This window comes from Cololabis saira, chromosome 18 (genome assembly GCF_033807715.1).
Source record: "Cololabis saira isolate AMF1-May2022 chromosome 18, fColSai1.1, whole genome shotgun sequence".
NCBI classification, from domain to species: domain Eukaryota; kingdom Metazoa; phylum Chordata; class Actinopteri; order Beloniformes; family Belonidae; genus Cololabis; species Cololabis saira.
Window position 1 is genome coordinate 4,242,695 of NC_084604.1, and position 17,565 is coordinate 4,260,259.

General features: G+C 45.8%; 1 protein-coding gene across 1 annotated transcript in view; it reads right to left on the reverse strand.

Moving 5' to 3' along the window:
- ddhd1b (DDHD domain containing 1b) overlaps positions 1–17,565 on the reverse strand; it is a 46,169-nt gene that overhangs the window by 13,497 nt on the left and 15,107 nt on the right. Inside the window, exons 8-11 of the mRNA XM_061746672.1 lie at positions 12,498–12,573; positions 9,502–9,651; positions 9,344–9,408; positions 5,957–6,135 (exon numbers count right to left, since the gene is read on the reverse strand). Of these exons, the coding sequence (XP_061602656.1) occupies positions 5,957–6,135; positions 9,344–9,408; positions 9,502–9,651; positions 12,498–12,573 (470 nt within the window). The remainder of the gene's footprint in view (positions 1–5,956; positions 6,136–9,343; positions 9,409–9,501; positions 9,652–12,497; positions 12,574–17,565) is intronic.

Sequence of the window (17,565 nt, forward strand, 5' to 3'; positions counted from 1 at the left end):
CCATAATCAGAGAGCAGCGTCTTGCTGGTGCAGGTTCTGCTGCACAGAGATGAGTGACGGACACTGGCTGATTTATGGTTCCGCGTTGCACCAACGCAGATTACGGCGTAGGGGACGCGGCGACGCGCACCGTACGGCGCGCGTCGCCGCGTACCCCGAGAGTTGAACTGTTGTCAGGAATTAATTAATGACTTTGCCCAGCGGAAGGCCCAGAAAGTCAAACTGTAATTGTAAGTAATGACCCATTATTATTAATATTTGTTATAGTGATAGTGTATCACTAGTTTGTTTGTGTTTATGCGTGTTTATGATGTTTTTATTTGTGGTGTGCCGCCGTGCCACCAAATTTCAGTCTGTGCGCTGTGTGGGTTTATTCTCAGCTGTTGGCACTGCTGGTGTTCTGTCGCACACCGGCGCACTGTGTGCGTTATGCTGTTGGTTATATGTGCTATATATATGGGATTTTTTTTTAAACATATCTATCTGCGCTGTGGTTGTGTTAAGAGTTAAAGCTGTCAGTAGTGCCCGTTGTCATTTGAATGGTGATGCATCTGCTGTGAGATTGCGTCAATCACAGCATGTCTGTTTTACATTGTGATGGGCAGGGCTCGGTTTAATGATCTTGCATCGGGGCCCGGTGCTGAGTTGTTTCGCCACTGGTGGCAACCCTACTTGCAAGTCTTCTTTTATTCGCTGTATCCAGGCTAAAATGCTCCCGAACATTTGAAGTTGTGTTACCCGCAGCTGCGCTGGGACGCAAAAAAAAAAAAAAAAAAAAAAGGCTGCGCTGAGAGGTCCTGCAGCAAGGCTGTCGGCAGAGATTGAATGAGGTGAAGTGAAGTGAGATGCCTCACTCCATTGGAAAAAAAACGTCTGGTGACAATTGCCGACAATTTTGATTATCGCTTCTTTGTCGACAACGTCGACGAATCGTTGCAGCCCTAATTATGATCGGAACACAAGCCATTCCACGGGCCGGTAGTAACGGCTCTACGGACCGGTACCGGTCCGGGGACCGGGGGTTGGGAATCAGGGCTGTAGAGGTCTGAAGGATCTCCTGTAGAGGTCTGGAGGATCTCCTGTAGAGGTCTGGAGGATCTCCTGTAGAGGTCTAGAGCAGGGGTTCTTAACCTTTCTGACCTTGGGGCCCAATTTTTTCAGTACAGAGTGGCCCGAGGCCCATTAAATATTAACACTGTATAGCAGCGAAGGTCCAGAACATCATAATAAATATATAAATATATATATATATATATATATGTATATATATATATATATATATATATATATATATATATATATATATATTCAAGTAGCCTCATAGTTGTATCAACATCTGCATCTGACTGTTATATTAAAAAAGTACATATTTGCCCATTAACATGTGTAACTTCAATTACACATTTTTTTCTCTTAAAAATAAAATAAATAAATAAGATTTTATTTTATTTTTCAAATGCTATCTTATTTTATTTCTTTACCAGCAGTTTGAATTTCCCCTTTTCTTTGTTAATTGTCTCAACACATTTTTATAATAAATTAATATAAACACATCTTAACAATTTAACAGTTTTGCAGTTTTTCTTTCTTCCCCTTAATCTTATGCCTCCACTTTCTGTCGTCAGTGAGAGAACTGAGCTCTAATTTCTCCTGTCAGGACTTTAAATCTGGGCTGGATGGTGTCAGGTTCTCATGCACATGTGAAGGTGCTCATTGATGAACCTGGAACGATATTTAGTTAATTATGTTAATTGTGGAGAAAGCTGCTTCACAGCTGTATGTGGACCCAAACATGTTTAAGATGGTCAGCTTATTTTCTGTGACTTCAGTTCAGACTTGAGTGGATATGTTTGATGAAAAACTTTGTGTTTTGTTTCAGTGGCCTTTCACTTTCGCACTTTGAACGCCACGGTCTCTGAACGTATGAGACACTGGTTTTGTCCCAGTGTGAAGACTGAACCAGGATGAATCTGTCCATTCTGGGTTGAACTTCCCTTTCCACCTGTTAGGCGTCTCATCTCTGTAAGAGTCAAGCTAATTACTTACTAAGTAACTTACTAAGTTTTATTTACATTAATAAGTTGTCAGGACTGCGCGTGTCGGATTTCATCCGAGCCTGATCAGCTGAGCCGGGCAGAACCCGCAGCTCTGGCCGCTGCAGCAGAGTCACTTTCCGATGCTTTTGCGAGCCCGAACAACAGTCCAGTCCAGACGACACATCTACATCTACAATCCTTCAGCAGTAACGATGGAGCCCGCCGCCCGAGCGGCACCGACCTCCACGGCCGCGCGGACGAGTCAGGATAAATGATCACGCCGCGCTCGCTCGCTCTGGGCGCAGACCCAAGTAATCGATCCCCGATCCTGGCGGATCTAAACCTACTCTGTGCAAAATGAAGGATTTTCTCTATAAATACACACCATTTCTCTTACTATTACACCTAGAGCTAGCTGAGGGTCTTCTTCTCCTCATTTGGTTGGGAGTTGCTATGCAGTCCCGCGGCCCCCGCGGCCCACATGTACAAAACTTATTTTTTTTCGCGGCCCACTAGATGGCGCTCGCGGCCCAAGTGTGGGCCGCGGCCCTATGGTTAAGAATCACTGGTCTAGAGGATCTCCTGTAGAGGTCTAGAGGATCTCCTGTAGAGGTCTGAAGGATCTCCTGTAGAGGTCTGGAGGATCTCCTGTAGAGGTCTGAAGGATCTCCTGTAGAGGTCTAGAGGATCTCCTGTAGAGGTCTGAAGGATCTCCTGTAAAGGTATGAAAGATCTCCTGTAGAGGTCTAGAGGATCTCCTGTAGAGGTCTGAAGGATCTCCTGTAGAGGTCTAGAGGATCTCCTGTAGAGGTCTGAAGGATCTCCTGTAGAGGTCTGAAGGATCTCCTGTAGAGGTCTGAAGGATCTCCTGTAGAGGTCTAGAGGATCTCCTGTAGAGGTCTGAAGGATCTCCTGTAGAGGTCTAGAGGATCTCCTGTAGAGGTCTAGAGGATCTCCTGTAGAGGTCTGAAGGATCTCCTGTAAAGGTATGAAAGATCTCCTGTAGAGGTCTAGAGGATCTCCTGTAGAGGTCTGAAGGATCTCCTGTAGAGGTCTAGAGGATCTCCTGTAGAGGTCTGAAGGATCTCCTGTAGAGGTCTGAAGGATCTCCTGTAGAGGTCTAGAGGATCTCCTGTAGAGGTCTGAAGGATCTCCTGTAGAGGTCTAGAGGATCTCCTGTAGAGGTCTGAAGGATCTCCTGTAAAGGTATGAAAGATCTCCTGTAGAGGTCTGGAGGATCTCCTGTAGAGGTCTGAAGGATCTCCTGTAGAGGTATGAAAGATCTCCTGTAGAGGTCTAGAGGATCTCCTGTAGAGGTCTGAAGGATCTCCTGTAGAGGTCTGGAGGATCTCCTGTAGAGGTCTAGAGGATCTCCTGTAGAGGTCTGAAGGATCTCCTGTAGAGGTCTGGAGGATCTCCTGTAGAGGTCTAGAGGATCTCCTGTAGAGGTCTGAAGGATCTCCTGTAGAGGTCTGAAGGATCTCCTGTAGAGGTATGAAAGATCTCCTGTAGAGGTCTGAAGGATCTCCTGTAGAGGTCTGAAGGGTCTCCTGTAGAGGTCAGAAGGATCTCCTGTAGAGGTCTGGAGGATCTCCTGTAGAGGTCTGAAGGATCTCCTGTAGAGGTCTGGAGGATCTCCTGTAGAGGTCTAGAGGATCTCCTGTAGAGGTCTGGAGGATCTCCTGTAGAGGTCTGAAGGATCTCCTGTAGAGGTCTGAAGGGTCTCCTGTAGAGGTCAGAAGGATCTCCTGTAGAGGTCTGAAGGATCTCCTGTAGAGGTATGAAAGATCTCCTGTAGAGGTCTGAAGGATCTCCTGTAGAGGTATGAAAGATCTCCTGTAGAGGTCTGAAGGATCTCCTGTAGAGGTCTGAAGGGTCTCCTGTAGAGGTCTGAAGGATCTCCTGTAGAGGTCTGGAGGATCTCCTGTAGAGGTCTGAAGGATCTCCTGTAGAGGTCTAGAGGATCTCCTGTAGAGGTCTGAAGGATCTCCTGTAAAGGTATGAAAGATCTCCTGTAGAGGTCTAGAGGATCTCCTGTAGAGGTCTGAAGGATCTCCTGTAGAGGTCTAGAGGATCTCCTGTAGAGGTCTGAAGGATCTCCTGTAGAGGTCTGAAGGATCTCCTGTAGAGGTCTAGAGGATCTCCTGTAGAGGTCTAGAGGATCTCCTGTAGAGGTCTGAAGGATCTCCTGTAAAGGTATGAAAGATCTCCTGTAGAGGTCTAGAGGATCTCCTGTAGAGGTCTGAAGGATCTCCTGTAGAGGTCTAGAGGATCTCCTGTAGAGGTCTGAAGGATCTCCTGTAGAGGTCTGAAGGATCTCCTGTAGAGGTCTAGAGGATCTCCTGTAGAGGTCTGAAGGATCTCCTGTAGAGGTCTAGAGGATCTCCTGTAGAGGTCTGAAGGATCTCCTGTAAAGGTATGAAAGATCTCCTGTAGAGGTCTGGAGGATCTCCTGTAGAGGTCTGAAGGATCTCCTGTAGAGGTATGAAAGATCTCCTGTAGAGGTCTAGAGGATCTCCTGTAGAGGTCTGAAGGATCTCCTGTAGAGGTCTGGAGGATCTCCTGTAGAGGTCTAGAGGATCTCCTGTAGAGGTCTGAAGGATCTCCTGTAGAGGTCTGGAGGATCTCCTGTAGAGGTCTAGAGGATCTCCTGTAGAGGTCTGAAGGATCTCCTGTAGAGGTCTGAAGGATCTCCTGTAGAGGTATGAAAGATCTCCTGTAGAGGTCTGAAGGATCTCCTGTAGAGGTCTGAAGGGTCTCCTGTAGAGGTCAGAAGGATCTCCTGTAGAGGTCTGGAGGATCTCCTGTAGAGGTCTGAAGGATCTCCTGTAGAGGTCTGGAGGATCTCCTGTAGAGGTCTAGAGGATCTCCTGTAGAGGTCTGGAGGATCTCCTGTAGAGGTCTGAAGGATCTCCTGTAGAGGTCTGAAGGGTCTCCTGTAGAGGTCAGAAGGATCTCCTGTAGAGGTCTGAAGGATCTCCTGTAGAGGTATGAAAGATCTCCTGTAGAGGTCTGAAGGATCTCCTGTAGAGGTATGAAAGATCTCCTGTAGAGGTCTGAAGGATCTCCTGTAGAGGTCTGAAGGGTCTCCTGTAGAGGTCAGAAGGATCTCCTGTAGAGGTATGAAAGATCTCCTGTAGAGGTCTGGAGGATCTCCTGTAGAGGTCTGAAGGATCTCCTGTAGAGGTCTGGAGGATCTCCTGTAGAGGTCTAGAGGATCTCCTGTAGAGGTCTGAAGGATCTCCTGTAGAGGTCTGAAGGATCTCCTGTAGAGGTCTGGACCAGATCTGAAGAACCTCTGACTGAAGACACTTACTGAATCTCTGTGTTGTGAAGAGGATGTTCAGGGTCGTCTATGATCTTCTATGCTCCTTCAGTCATGTCCAGAGGGTCCAAAACAAAACCAGCCTACATTATCCCTTAGTTCAGTTTCTTTAAGTCTCTAGTTCCGGTGCTGCTCCCCAACAGATGACTGCAGATGTGACTGAACTGTCCACAACAGTTCCTTCTGGTGGGATGATGATGTCCTCTCTGTTCTGGTGGGATGATGATGTCCTCTCTGTTCTGGTGAGGATGATGTCCTCTCTGTTCTGGTGGGATGATGATGTCCTCTCTGTTCTGGTGGGATGATGATGTCCTCTCTGTTCTTGCGTGGTTGAAATCACCAGTGACGGCTAGCTTGCTGTGTCTGCAGCTTTGCAACAGCAGAGATGATGACGTCACCCGCAGCATCAGCACCAGCTGACGTCGGGATGGAAACTGGAACCACTCCAGTCAACCGTACAACAGAAAACCACCTAATATTCATACCTTTTGTCAGTTTCAAGTTTTTGTCCTTCTGTAATGGAAGGGAACCGCCCACGTCTGTGTCTCCCCCATGCCGAGCATAAATACGGCCCCGCTGGGTCCCGTCTGCTCACCCATGATGCTGGCCTTGCCCAGGTTGGTGATGGACTCTCCGTAGTGCCGTCTGGGCTGGGGCGGGGACGTACAAGGGCTGGGGATGCTCTCCGAGTCTAAGACACATGTGGCCTCCTTCAGGGGGTTGAGCAGCGTGGGCCGGATCTGATCGTATGGCGTTGGACTTCTGGTGTTGTACCTGCAAAACACATCAACAAGCTGCCGTCACGAAGACGTGAAGACATCATTCACACACTGAACCAAGAGTTCTGCAGCTGGGACAAACACCGGACCAGTCCAAGGTCTGGACACGCTCCTGGATTCTCCCAGCCAGCTTATAGAGGGAGCCCTGAGGTGGCTTCACAGTCTTCAGACATCTCTCAGATATATGAACAAACAGCTCCAAAAAATATTGAAAAGAATGGTTTTGATCTCCATTTCCTTTATTTCAATCAGTGTTATGGTGTTAATACGGGGACTAGAACTCCGTCCTTAGACGCAACAATGTGACTTCTTTCATCTCACCGTTATTTATTTAGCAGATCTGAAACGAAAAAAGAAACCCTAAGTACCCCCATGATCCAGCAGCTTGTGGGAAACCCTCCGTTGCTTCGGTTCATTGAGGTTTTTGGACACATGTGCAAATATTAGACAGATGTCCTCACATCTGTCTCTAGAATACTTTGGTATACAGACGAGTTCATGGTCCCCTCACTGACTGCAAGGGCATCCTTCTTCCATCCCTCCATCCCTCCATCCTCCCGAGGTCCTGAGGCCCCAGCCGTCTTTGGGCAAGGGTACGAGGTTGCCAGTCTATCGCAGCTTGTCCAGGTCCTGAGGCGGTACTACAACCACAAACCCCTCCCCCACTGACAGCTACACACTTGATTTATGGTGTTTCTGCTGAAAAGTTGAAGAGCAGAGGCGTCCTGTTGGACAAGCCGCACTTCAAACTGTTAATCGGGCCGGTTGATGGCCCGCCCCTCAGGCAGCAGGCCCCGCCCACCAGATTTTTTTGTTTTTTTTGTGGCACCACTTGGTTCATATTAGGTATAAAGCATTGTATACTATGTTGTACTGAGATTTCCACACTCACAGTTAACATTAAAACAAAAATTGCAAGTCCAAATGTATTTTGGGTAAAATGGTTCGTCATCAACAGCCGTCTATCAACGTCATCATGGATCACTTGTCAACAGAGTTCAGTAATCCTACAGCCTGCGTTCACACTGAAAGTGTCAAAAATCTCCTGATCCAGCATCTCTCTGCTTGGTGCGTTCACACTGAAAGCTTCATTTACTGTCGACGCCTGCAGTGGGCGGGGCTAAAGCTGCAGTGGGCGGGGCTAAAGCTGCAGTGGGCGGGGCTAAAGCTGCTGCAGTCACACCAACGCAGAGCCTACGACGTTGGTTACGCGGTGACGCACACCGTACTGCGACCCTACACCGTCGGCTTCGCCGTCTATTTAACGCAGAACCATAAATCAGTCTTGAAGCTGCAGTCTGTCTGCGCTGATCACTGACACACCGGGTCGGAGCAGATTTGGTCATGATGTTTAAACTGTGTTTTGTGATTAATAATCACGGTTTTTAATTATTTTGCGTTGGATCAATGTAGCAAATAAAATCATTGGGACCATCCAGCTCCTCACCCATCAGAGACGTGTTTCACATGAGCAGTTCAGGTAAAAACGGCAGTAAAATCAGCAAAAATGTCAGTTTGCTGGATGAAATATATTAATTCCTGATAAAATAAGTTTGTTAGTGCACAGCTCTGCTCATGTACGCATGTGAATGAGTGTACGTTTGTGTGTACATGAAAGTACAATCTGCATTGAGGCTTCTCGCTTCGGGAATCCCGGTCTGTGATTGGACGCTGCCTCGGCGTCGCCGCTGCTCATTTGCATAAAGTTCAGATTTTTCAACTTCACATTTACGCGCTGTTCCCGCCGCCCCCGCCGCTTCTCGACGCCCGTTTTCATAGAAAATGAATGGCAGCCGGAACTGCCTATGACGCTTTCAGTGTGAACGCAGGGTAAACATGAGCGGGAGTTAGAAACGCAAAAGTGGAGCGATAAAAACGCAAAGAAAAAGACAAAAAGGAGCCCGAAAAAGCCAAATTGCCCAAGCTAGAAAAACATATTTTGTTCACCCTAATCCTCCTCGTGTGGGAGATGAACCTGACGTTAGCAGGGATTCATCCCCGGGATGAATGACGAGAGGCTCCGGGCTGCAAAGGGCCCGGTCATATGCCCCGCCCCCTGTCATATGCCCCGCCCCCCGGCCCGGCTCTGATATGTTCCGCTACTGTATCAACCGGTTCTTGAACGGTACATGGAATGGTTCTGTCCAGATTGCGTTGCAGCTCCAAGAGCATTGTTGATGTCATTCTGTCTTGGCATTGTGTTACACACCTGCAGGTGTGCAGAACGTCTGCACACCTGCTGACGGTCAGGTCATCAAGGACTGGTGATCAGTAACACCTGACTGCAACTTTAGCCATATGGAAGCAGTTACAAGGTACTTTTTTCTCCTTTTATCTTATTTTCTGTTAAATTAATCGTAACATGGAGACAAAGGCTGCTTTCACACCTGTGGCCCGTTTGTTTTGTTCCGATTCAGGGGCTAAATCGATACAGTAGTTTCGTTTTTCGTTTGTGGGGTTTGTGTTCACAAGGCAACCGTCTGTACCGGTTCAAAGCTGTTAACAAATGCCATGAGAACCAGCTGCTCTCTGATTGGTCAGAAATGAAGGCGGAAGGAGTTTCCTCTTCCGTACCCCGGGATAAACAACACGCCCCTTTCACAGAGAGGGCGCAAAGTGCAGACCGCCGCCGGCTTTCCCATTCATTTATGTGCTACCGGTGCAAGAGCGGACCGCTCTGCGGGCGAGAGGCGCCTGCCGCGGCGTTTGCGCTGCGCAAACCCTGCCCGAATTGAACATTTTTTAATTTCACCGTGCCGCGCTGGGACGACATCTCGGCACGTCCAATAGGAGAGAAGGTGGTGGAGGCTGCACCGACTCTTCTCCTTGCGCCGCGGAGCACATACACATGAATGGAGTTGTGTCGGTTGCTGTGTCGATTATGTTCTCACTACAAATAAAAAAAATTAACCGCTTCAGGTCTCGAATGGAATCGGGCCGAGACCACCTCTCCTAGGAGATCTCGGCTCGCTTGTTTTGTGCCTCTTCCGAGTGCGATTGCTGTGTTCACATATACCAAACGATCCGATCTTTAGGGGGAAACGTTCCCTGTTCTGGAACAACTGCTCCAAACGGGACAGGTGTGAAAGCACCCTAAGTTTAAGTCATTAGGTTGTGCATCTCTGGTCAGATGAAGATTATTTTTGTTTTCACAGACACAGAAGGTGAGGGGGAACCAAGGTTTGGATGGCCCTGGGACTTACCAGTCGATCTGAACTGGGGCGATGTTGCTGTAGTGCTTGAGGATCAGAGGCTCCAGCCGGTACGCCTGCAACACACACACAGAGGCTTCAGACGATGAGCAGCTCTCTCCCAGTCACTGTTTCTACTGATTCTCTCTGCAGGTGTGCGTGTCGTTCACCACTGGGTCTGTGGGGTGGAATAAGTTGAAGAGGCGTTTGCAGATAGATGTGGGGAGGATGTGGTCCTGCACGCTGCTGTTTCCGGGCCGGATTCCTCGCAGTGCCAAGAAAACGGCAAGAGGAGAGCCCATGCAGAAGAAGTTTTCAACCTGCAACCCAGATACCGGAGCACATTCACCACAAGAACAAGAGGAAGGCTGTCAAAGCATCAGCGAGGCCGCTCTCATCTCCCTGACGATTGACAGAGATGTCCACATACTTGTCATTTTTTTAATATCAAATCTGCTCTGCAATATAAATGGGTGATGAGAAAAACATATATTACACCAGATCTACTACACCGCATTTATCCTAATACACCAGATACATGTGTCCAGTGTGGTATACAGAAAGGTAGCTTGTTTCACTGCCTCTGGGAATTTTCCCTCATTCAATAATTTTGGAAAGAGATTACAATTATATCTCTGTTCATCAAAAAGCAACTTCCTCTCTGTCCCAAGCTTTGTATTTTTGGTTGTTTCCCTGCAAGCTGTACTTTGAACGATAGCAGGAAGATGATGGTGGTATTTTGTCTTCTAGAAGCTAAATATAAAATTGCACTGTCATGGAAATCTATTCACAGACCAAGTAGGCAGAGTTGGGTTGAGGGTTTACTGCAATGCCTTGCTTTAGAGAAACTTACATATGTTGTTAAAGGGAAATATAACATATTTGAGAAGATTTGGAGCTCTTTTATACAATTTCTGGAGGGAGAGGATTTTATTGCAGCTTTGTAGTCTACTGTTGTATTATATATATTTGTTATTCTTATTGTTATGTAACTTCTTGTTTATTTCTAATAAGGTCACTGATCACATTTTGGATGGTGGGAGCGTTCTAGAAGTACACAATGTGTTTCCATTTGTGTATATGTTGGTCACTCATTAGCGTTATTCTTTTCTTTTCCATAAACGCCATGATGAGAATCAGTCAGTTACCACAACAGTAAAATATACAGTACCACTCAAATCTCTACATTTGGAATATCTTCAAGTGCGTATTTGTACGTATTAATGCTGTCAGGCGATTAAAACAATTAATCTAATTAATTACAGGATTTATAATGAATTAATTTAATTAATCACATTTTAATCTCATATCTGCTAAAGTCTGATAAAGAATTTGAATTCTAGGACATTGCAAAATTGCAGTGCATGACTAATCAATTGAATACACTAAGAAGAGAAGATTTGAAATCCACATTTTTATTGGTGAAGTGTGTTTCATAAATGAAATTCAAAAGAAAAAGCTCAAGCACATTAGCAAACCAATTAGGCCAGGTGCATTATTCAAAAATGCAATGCAAATACAGTTAAATAAATAAAAATCAGAAATAAAATAAGGCTGAGTCTCAAATAGGGACTTAATCAGACTCTCAATTCAAAATTAAAACTAAAGCTGACTCAATAAAGCAATTCAAGTACTAGTAGCTGTAACGTTTACAGTGAAACTTGTCCGGACATGTTTAGTGTTTTAATGATAATTCAGGCTGGAGCAGCTCCGCTGATAGGAAAATTCTTTTTTACAAAATGTACAAATCACAGCGTTCTTGTTGATAGTCCTGTCTTCTTTCTTTTTATACATAAACTTGCCGTTCAAAGGCCAAGCAAAGATTTGCTGAATCTCCCCTGAGTCGTCCAGGTCTGTCACTGCTTTGTTAGTTTGACCAGCAGCAGGAGGGAAGTGACCTGTTACTGCCAAGTGAACTACGGCTCCCTCAATGGGACAAATTTAAAATGCTTGTGCATTTTTTCACTCATAATTAATTGCGTTAATTTTCATAACGCGTTAATTAGCAGTGTAATTAATTAATGTAATTAACGCGCTAAACTGACAGCCCTAGTACGTATTAATGTGCCTTGTTCTGTTTTGTTCTGTTTTGTGCCTTTGTACTGTAATTGAAAAAGTCAGTAGAAATATTTGACAAAAAAAAAAAAAAACTGCTCTGACACGTTTGTGCAGAAAATAAATGAGACATGTGACAGCACACGCCCTCGAGATGACCAGACAGAGGACACCCAGACTCCTATGAGCAGCTCTTCTCTGCACGTTTGTAGCCTTAGCCATTCATTCTGCAAAAAAAAAAACTTGGATGAAATACCACTCCCTCCGGTACAGTACCAAACCAATGGCAACTGACTGGGGGTGGGGCTTATCTGATGACTCAGACAGGAGCGTCCACAAGTCACTATTCAAAACAAACTATTTGCTTTTAGCGATTCTAGCTGCAGAATTGCTAATAATGTTTTGGATTTACTTCTGCAGTTGCTGATTGGTTGTATGTCTATCCAATGACATCCGTTGGTACCGCCCCCACTGGACATTAAAGCCAAATAGCCTACAGGGAAACCAGACTAATTCGTCAGGCATCAGCAGGTACGTCATCAGCTCTGCTGCTGCTAAAAGAGGAAAACCACTGGCATGGCTGACCAGGCTAACAAATCTGTTCCAGTTCAATACCAACGTTCTGAAACACACAAGTGCATGAGAGTGTCCAGGGCGGTCAGAACAGAGTTTCTGAGCAGGAAATTAAAAAAAAAAAAAAAAAACTTCCAAACTCATAATAGTCTGGAAATGGCTTTACAACCCTTTCCAGACTGATGTGCAGCAACAGTTGCATCTCTAGGATCTTTGTCTTTCCCTCTTGACATTTTGTTTTCACACCTGAATAGTCCAGACCAAAAAATATCTGCTTTTACAGAGATCTGCACACCTGCTTATGATGATTGGCAGCATCTTGCTGCAGCTTACCCTCTTAAATTCTATGCCAGTACTAGGGGCCAGGTTTTTCATTTCTGGCTTCATTTATGTAAAATAAATAACATCACCGTACAAGACATTATACATTTCTGTTTCTCTGACGTTGTATTTGATCATCATTTTGTGGAAAATAAAGAAATGAACATAAGTAGGACATACGCAGGAATCAAAGACAGGAAGGACAGTTGGGGTTTACCTTGAACCTTAAGGCTGGAACTGCAACACACGACGAGGTCTGAAGACCCTGGAACTGGTCCTCTAAGTCCCTCAACCTGGAGAAGAGGAGGAGGAGGAAGAGGAGGGGGAGGAGGAGAAGGGCAGCGTAAATCATTGGCGTAAGGACGAATGTATATGGGGGATATTGCTAATGCTAAAGTTTCTTTACAAAGAAAATCCACGGTCTCTAATATTTATGGGAGTTAGTGACTTTGGTAACAGAATAAAAACACAATATAAAAGTTATAAAATGTGCATGTTACTGAACGAAACCTGTTTTAGAACTGGTGTCACCCATTTACCAAAACTGCTGACATCAACTCACTATGTCCATGAGGGACAACTCTTCTAGGGATCCATTTCTAACATTCCAGTCACTAAACCTCCATGAACAAGACTTCAGACCTGAACAAGGCTGGAACGGGTCATAAGACCGTCAGCCAAAGGCTTCAAATTCAATTTTTAAAAAATTGAGAAATTAATTGTTTAGTCATCATAATTTCAGTCTCTTCAGAGACTCAACATAGAGGTTTAGTGCTGTGGCAGGAAGGATCTCCTGTAGAGGTCTGAAGGATCTCCTGTAGAGGTTCTGAAGGATCTCCCGTAGAGGTCTGAAGTGTCTCCTGTAGTGGTCTGAAGGATCTCCCGAAAGGTCTGAAGGATCCCACTGAATTCAACATAGAGGTCTGCATCCTGGCCTGGACCCTGGATTGTCACGGGAGTGTCTAATAATATCAGCCAGATTTCTAGAAATAAGAGCTGCACCATCCCGGGTGGGATGAATGCCGTCTCTTCTAATCAGACCGGGCCTTCCCCAAAACGTCTTCCAATTGTCAATAAAGGCCACATCGTTTTCTGAACACCACTGAGACAACCAGCGGCGGAGTGATGACATGCGGCTAAACATTTAGATTGGGAAGGGGACCAGAGAAACCCACAGAGTCCGACATGGTTTTGGCGTAGTTACACACCGACACAACCTTAATTTTAGTGATTTCCGACTGACGTAGACGGGTGTCATTAGTGCCGACATGTATGATAACTTTATCAAGTCTACGATTACTCCTTCCCAGCAGCTTCAAATTTGCTTCAATGTCGCCCGCTTTGGCCCCCGGGATGCACCTAACTATGGTCGCTGGAGTCGGCCTCACATGCCTCACAATAGAGTCGCCAATCACCAGGATTGGCTTCTCAACGGGTGTGTCGCTGAGTGGGGAAAATCTGTTAGGAGACGTGAAGCGAGTGGTGGTGTTCCTCCGAACCGTCACCCAGCCACCCTGACTGGCCGGATGCTTGGGAGCTGCAATGGAGCGGCTAACATCAGCTACTATAAGTCGGTCCGTCGCTACTTTAGCCTGGGTAGCTGCCAAGTCTACCAGACTATGGTCTACTTGGCGGAACCGGACCTATAAGTCACTGAGCCTCGCCTCCAATCCTATGAATAAACTACTACTCACACACTGAGCAGTAAGACGGAGAAACGGGGGGAGAAGCTAAGAGGCTAACAGACAGAAAGTGTACCAGTGATTGGTGACAACGAAAGTTACAGAAGAGAGAATGTGCAAGTGCTCAATTGAAAACAGAAATTTACCAGATATACACGTAGTATTATTTTATCAGAAAACAATTTAAGTTCAGTGTAGCAGGGCTAGTGCTACGGGGGCCGACCGATAGGACAGAGGACACAGGTTTTCAGTGCAGGAACTCCTTTTATTTCCGAGACACACTCTCACACGTGCTTCAGCTCCTTCACAGCAGACTAGAGACCCTTTCTGCTGTGCAGCCATGCCTTATCAAGGCTGGCAGGGTGGAGAGGTTGATTGGGGCCACCTGTGCCCCAATCAACCTGAGTGGCTGCAGCTCCTCCACCCTGCCACATTCAGACTAAAAAGTTTGGAGGAGTCATAGCCCGCAATACCATGCAAACGGCAACAGACTGCAAACAACAAACAGGAAGTGACACAATACGTGACGCAATATGTTACCCACGTGACAAACAAAATGAGTTCCGAAGTGTTCATTTGATACAGTATGTCAGGATAAAAAACATATCACATATAGGAGTATGAAACCCTGCCACAGGACTGGAAGGAAGCCAACATCTCCTTCATCTATAAACGCAAGGGCGACAGAGCAATCTGTGGGAATAGCCGTGGAATCTCTTTCCTTTCCATCGCAGGGAAAATCCTGGCAAAGATGCTCAACAGACTAGTAGAGCACATCTCAGAAGATGTTCTTCCAGAGACACAATGCGGCTTCCGGAAGACCAGATTCACATCAGATAAGGTATTCATCCTGAGACAGCTAATGACTGAGAGGAGTGAGCAGCGTAAAGACCTCTACATTGCCTTTATTGACCTCAGCAAAGCCTTCGACACTGTTGACAGTTAGTTGGTCGGGAAACAGCTCCCCAAACTTGGGGTACCACCCAAGTTCCTCTCCATCCTGAAACAACTACACAATGGGATGCACGCCAGAGTCCTCGCAGGAGAACTCCAGCCAGATTCCTTCAAAGTAAAAACTGGGGTGAGGTAAGGATGCCTCTTGGCGCCGGTACTCTTCAACCTGTTTCTCTCCGCCATCACATATCTTTACCATGGTTCCCTGGACCCTGGAGATGGTGTCAACCTAGAATACCGTCTTGATGGAAGCCTTTTTAACATCTGACGCCTCCAGGCCTACATGAAGACAAAGTCTAGCCAAATCTGGGAGCTACAGTAAGTCATGTCCCAACTTACTACCCAACCTACCTCCCTTCCGAGCTTTCACATAAATGGTGTTCCACTCAAAACAGTTGACCATTTAACCTATCTTGGCTCCACACTGTCCTCACACTGCTCCCTCGACACGGAGATACACACCCGCATCAACAAAGCATCATCAGTTTTCAGAGGTGAGCACTAAGGCCGCTGTCTTCAATGCAGTATGTATTTCAACTCTGCTCTACGGGGCAGAAACATGGACTCCACTCTACAGGCGGCATATCATGAACCTGGAGGGCTTCCACATCTGCTGCCTCCAGAGGATGGTATGTCTTGGGAAGGCCGTGTTCCCCACACAGAAATCCTGGCCAACACCAATTCCATCTGTATGGAAGCAGGGCTTGCAAAAAGACACCTACGGTGGATAGGACACATCGTCCATATGCCTGACTACCGCCTGCCCTGCCAAGTCCTCTACGGCCAACTGAGTGATGCAAAACGATCTCCTAGCGGACAAAAAGGCGCTACAAGGACAACACAAAAGAACTCCTAAAGCACACTGCCATCAGTCGCATGCAGCTTGAAATCCTGGTACTTTTTTATTTTATTCATTTTGATTTAACCTTTATTTAACCAGGTAATAGCCCATTGAGATCAAGGATCTCTTTCACAAGGGTGACCTGGCCAAGAAGGCAGCAGCGCACGTGAAAAAACAGATAAAATCACAAGCTTAAAAGACAGAATACAAAACAATAACAGAGGAACAAAGTAGCAGTAAAATGATAAAACCACATCTTATAAAATGCAGATGCATAGGAGGTCACAGCCAGTTAAAGGAGCATGAGGCTCCTTTTAAGAAATGAGACTATCTAGCGCCACCCTTCGCCACGACGGCCGTCTGGGGTACTGCAGCCAACAGCGAAGCCGGCACGGGAGAACGGGGAGAACGTGCATGCAGCGTCATGTGACGTCACATCTGCAGGACAGCGCGGGAAATTCGGCCCCACAATTGCAGCACATTTTGCAGCACACAGCCTGTTCAAGGCAACAGAGAGATACGCTAGAGGGATCATTCTTTTTGGTTTGGAACGCCTCATCTGACATTATTACTAGAAAAATTAAAACGTATACAAATTTTTTTCATAAATCCTGCCTCAATCCTGCCTCATGCTCCTTTAACAGTACATAATCTACACTTTCTTATGTTTAGGGTTGCTCATTTTGGTATCAAAAATGTCAAAACGGCTTTGTAGCGCGCTGAGACAGTTTAATAGAAAAAAGGCAGATGTTTAAATAGTGAGTTCGATAAATGTGATCGGGAGACCTGACACCGACGTCTGCTCTCCTACATCGTCACCCGGAAGCCTGAAATTCAATTTCAAAAGGCTGCAGAACCACTGACAATAAAGATGCGTAATGAGGCATAACCTTCACGCGTTTCTCCGTGCACCATTCCCACTAAACCTGCCATTAATGCCTGTGGAGACGCTCTTAGCGCAATATCCCTTTCCTTAAGGAGGCTACCTATGTCAGATAAAAACCAGGGATTGTTGCGCCCTTTCACTCTGAATTTGCGGAACGGGGCATGTTTATCTATAAGACTCAAAAAAACATCATAGAAGAACTTCCAGGCCAGCTCTACATCATCCATGACAGAGATTCTGTTCCATTCAAAGTGAGACAAATCATGGAGAAAGGCTTGCTCACAAAAATGTTTAAGATCCCTTTTAAGAAGAAATTGTGGCTTAGACTTTGGGAGTTTGGCATTTCTAACTGTTACTATGACACAATGATCGCTTAGATCATTTGCAAAGATACCTATGTTTGTGAACTTATGAGGAGCATTTGTTAGAAATAGATCAAGCAAGGATGATCTCTCAGGGCATTTGATGGACAAGTTGGACTATCAATTAATTGAGTCAGATCACACACAGATGACACACAGGCTGTCAGATGCTGAGGACAACCAGTCACAATTTAGATCCCCAACAAGAAGAATCTCGTTTGATTCAAGCCCGGCTACATATTTTGTTAAAGAAGAAAAGGCTTCATTACAGGCTGATGGTGGTCTGTAACACCCAACAACTGTTAGAGACTGACCCTGAGTGAATTCAAGCCTCAGGGCAAGGAGTTCAAACTGCTTGCTGATGGACACAGAGGTCACAACGTTGGCATGGAATTTATTTTTTATATAGATTGCAACGCCACCACCTTTCCTGGGGCGATCACATCTAAAAGAATTGTAGCCCTTTATGAAAATATCCTTGTCTGAGACAAATTTACTAAGTCATGTTTCGGACAAAACAAGGATGTCTGTATCTGTTGACTGGATCCAGATTTTAACAA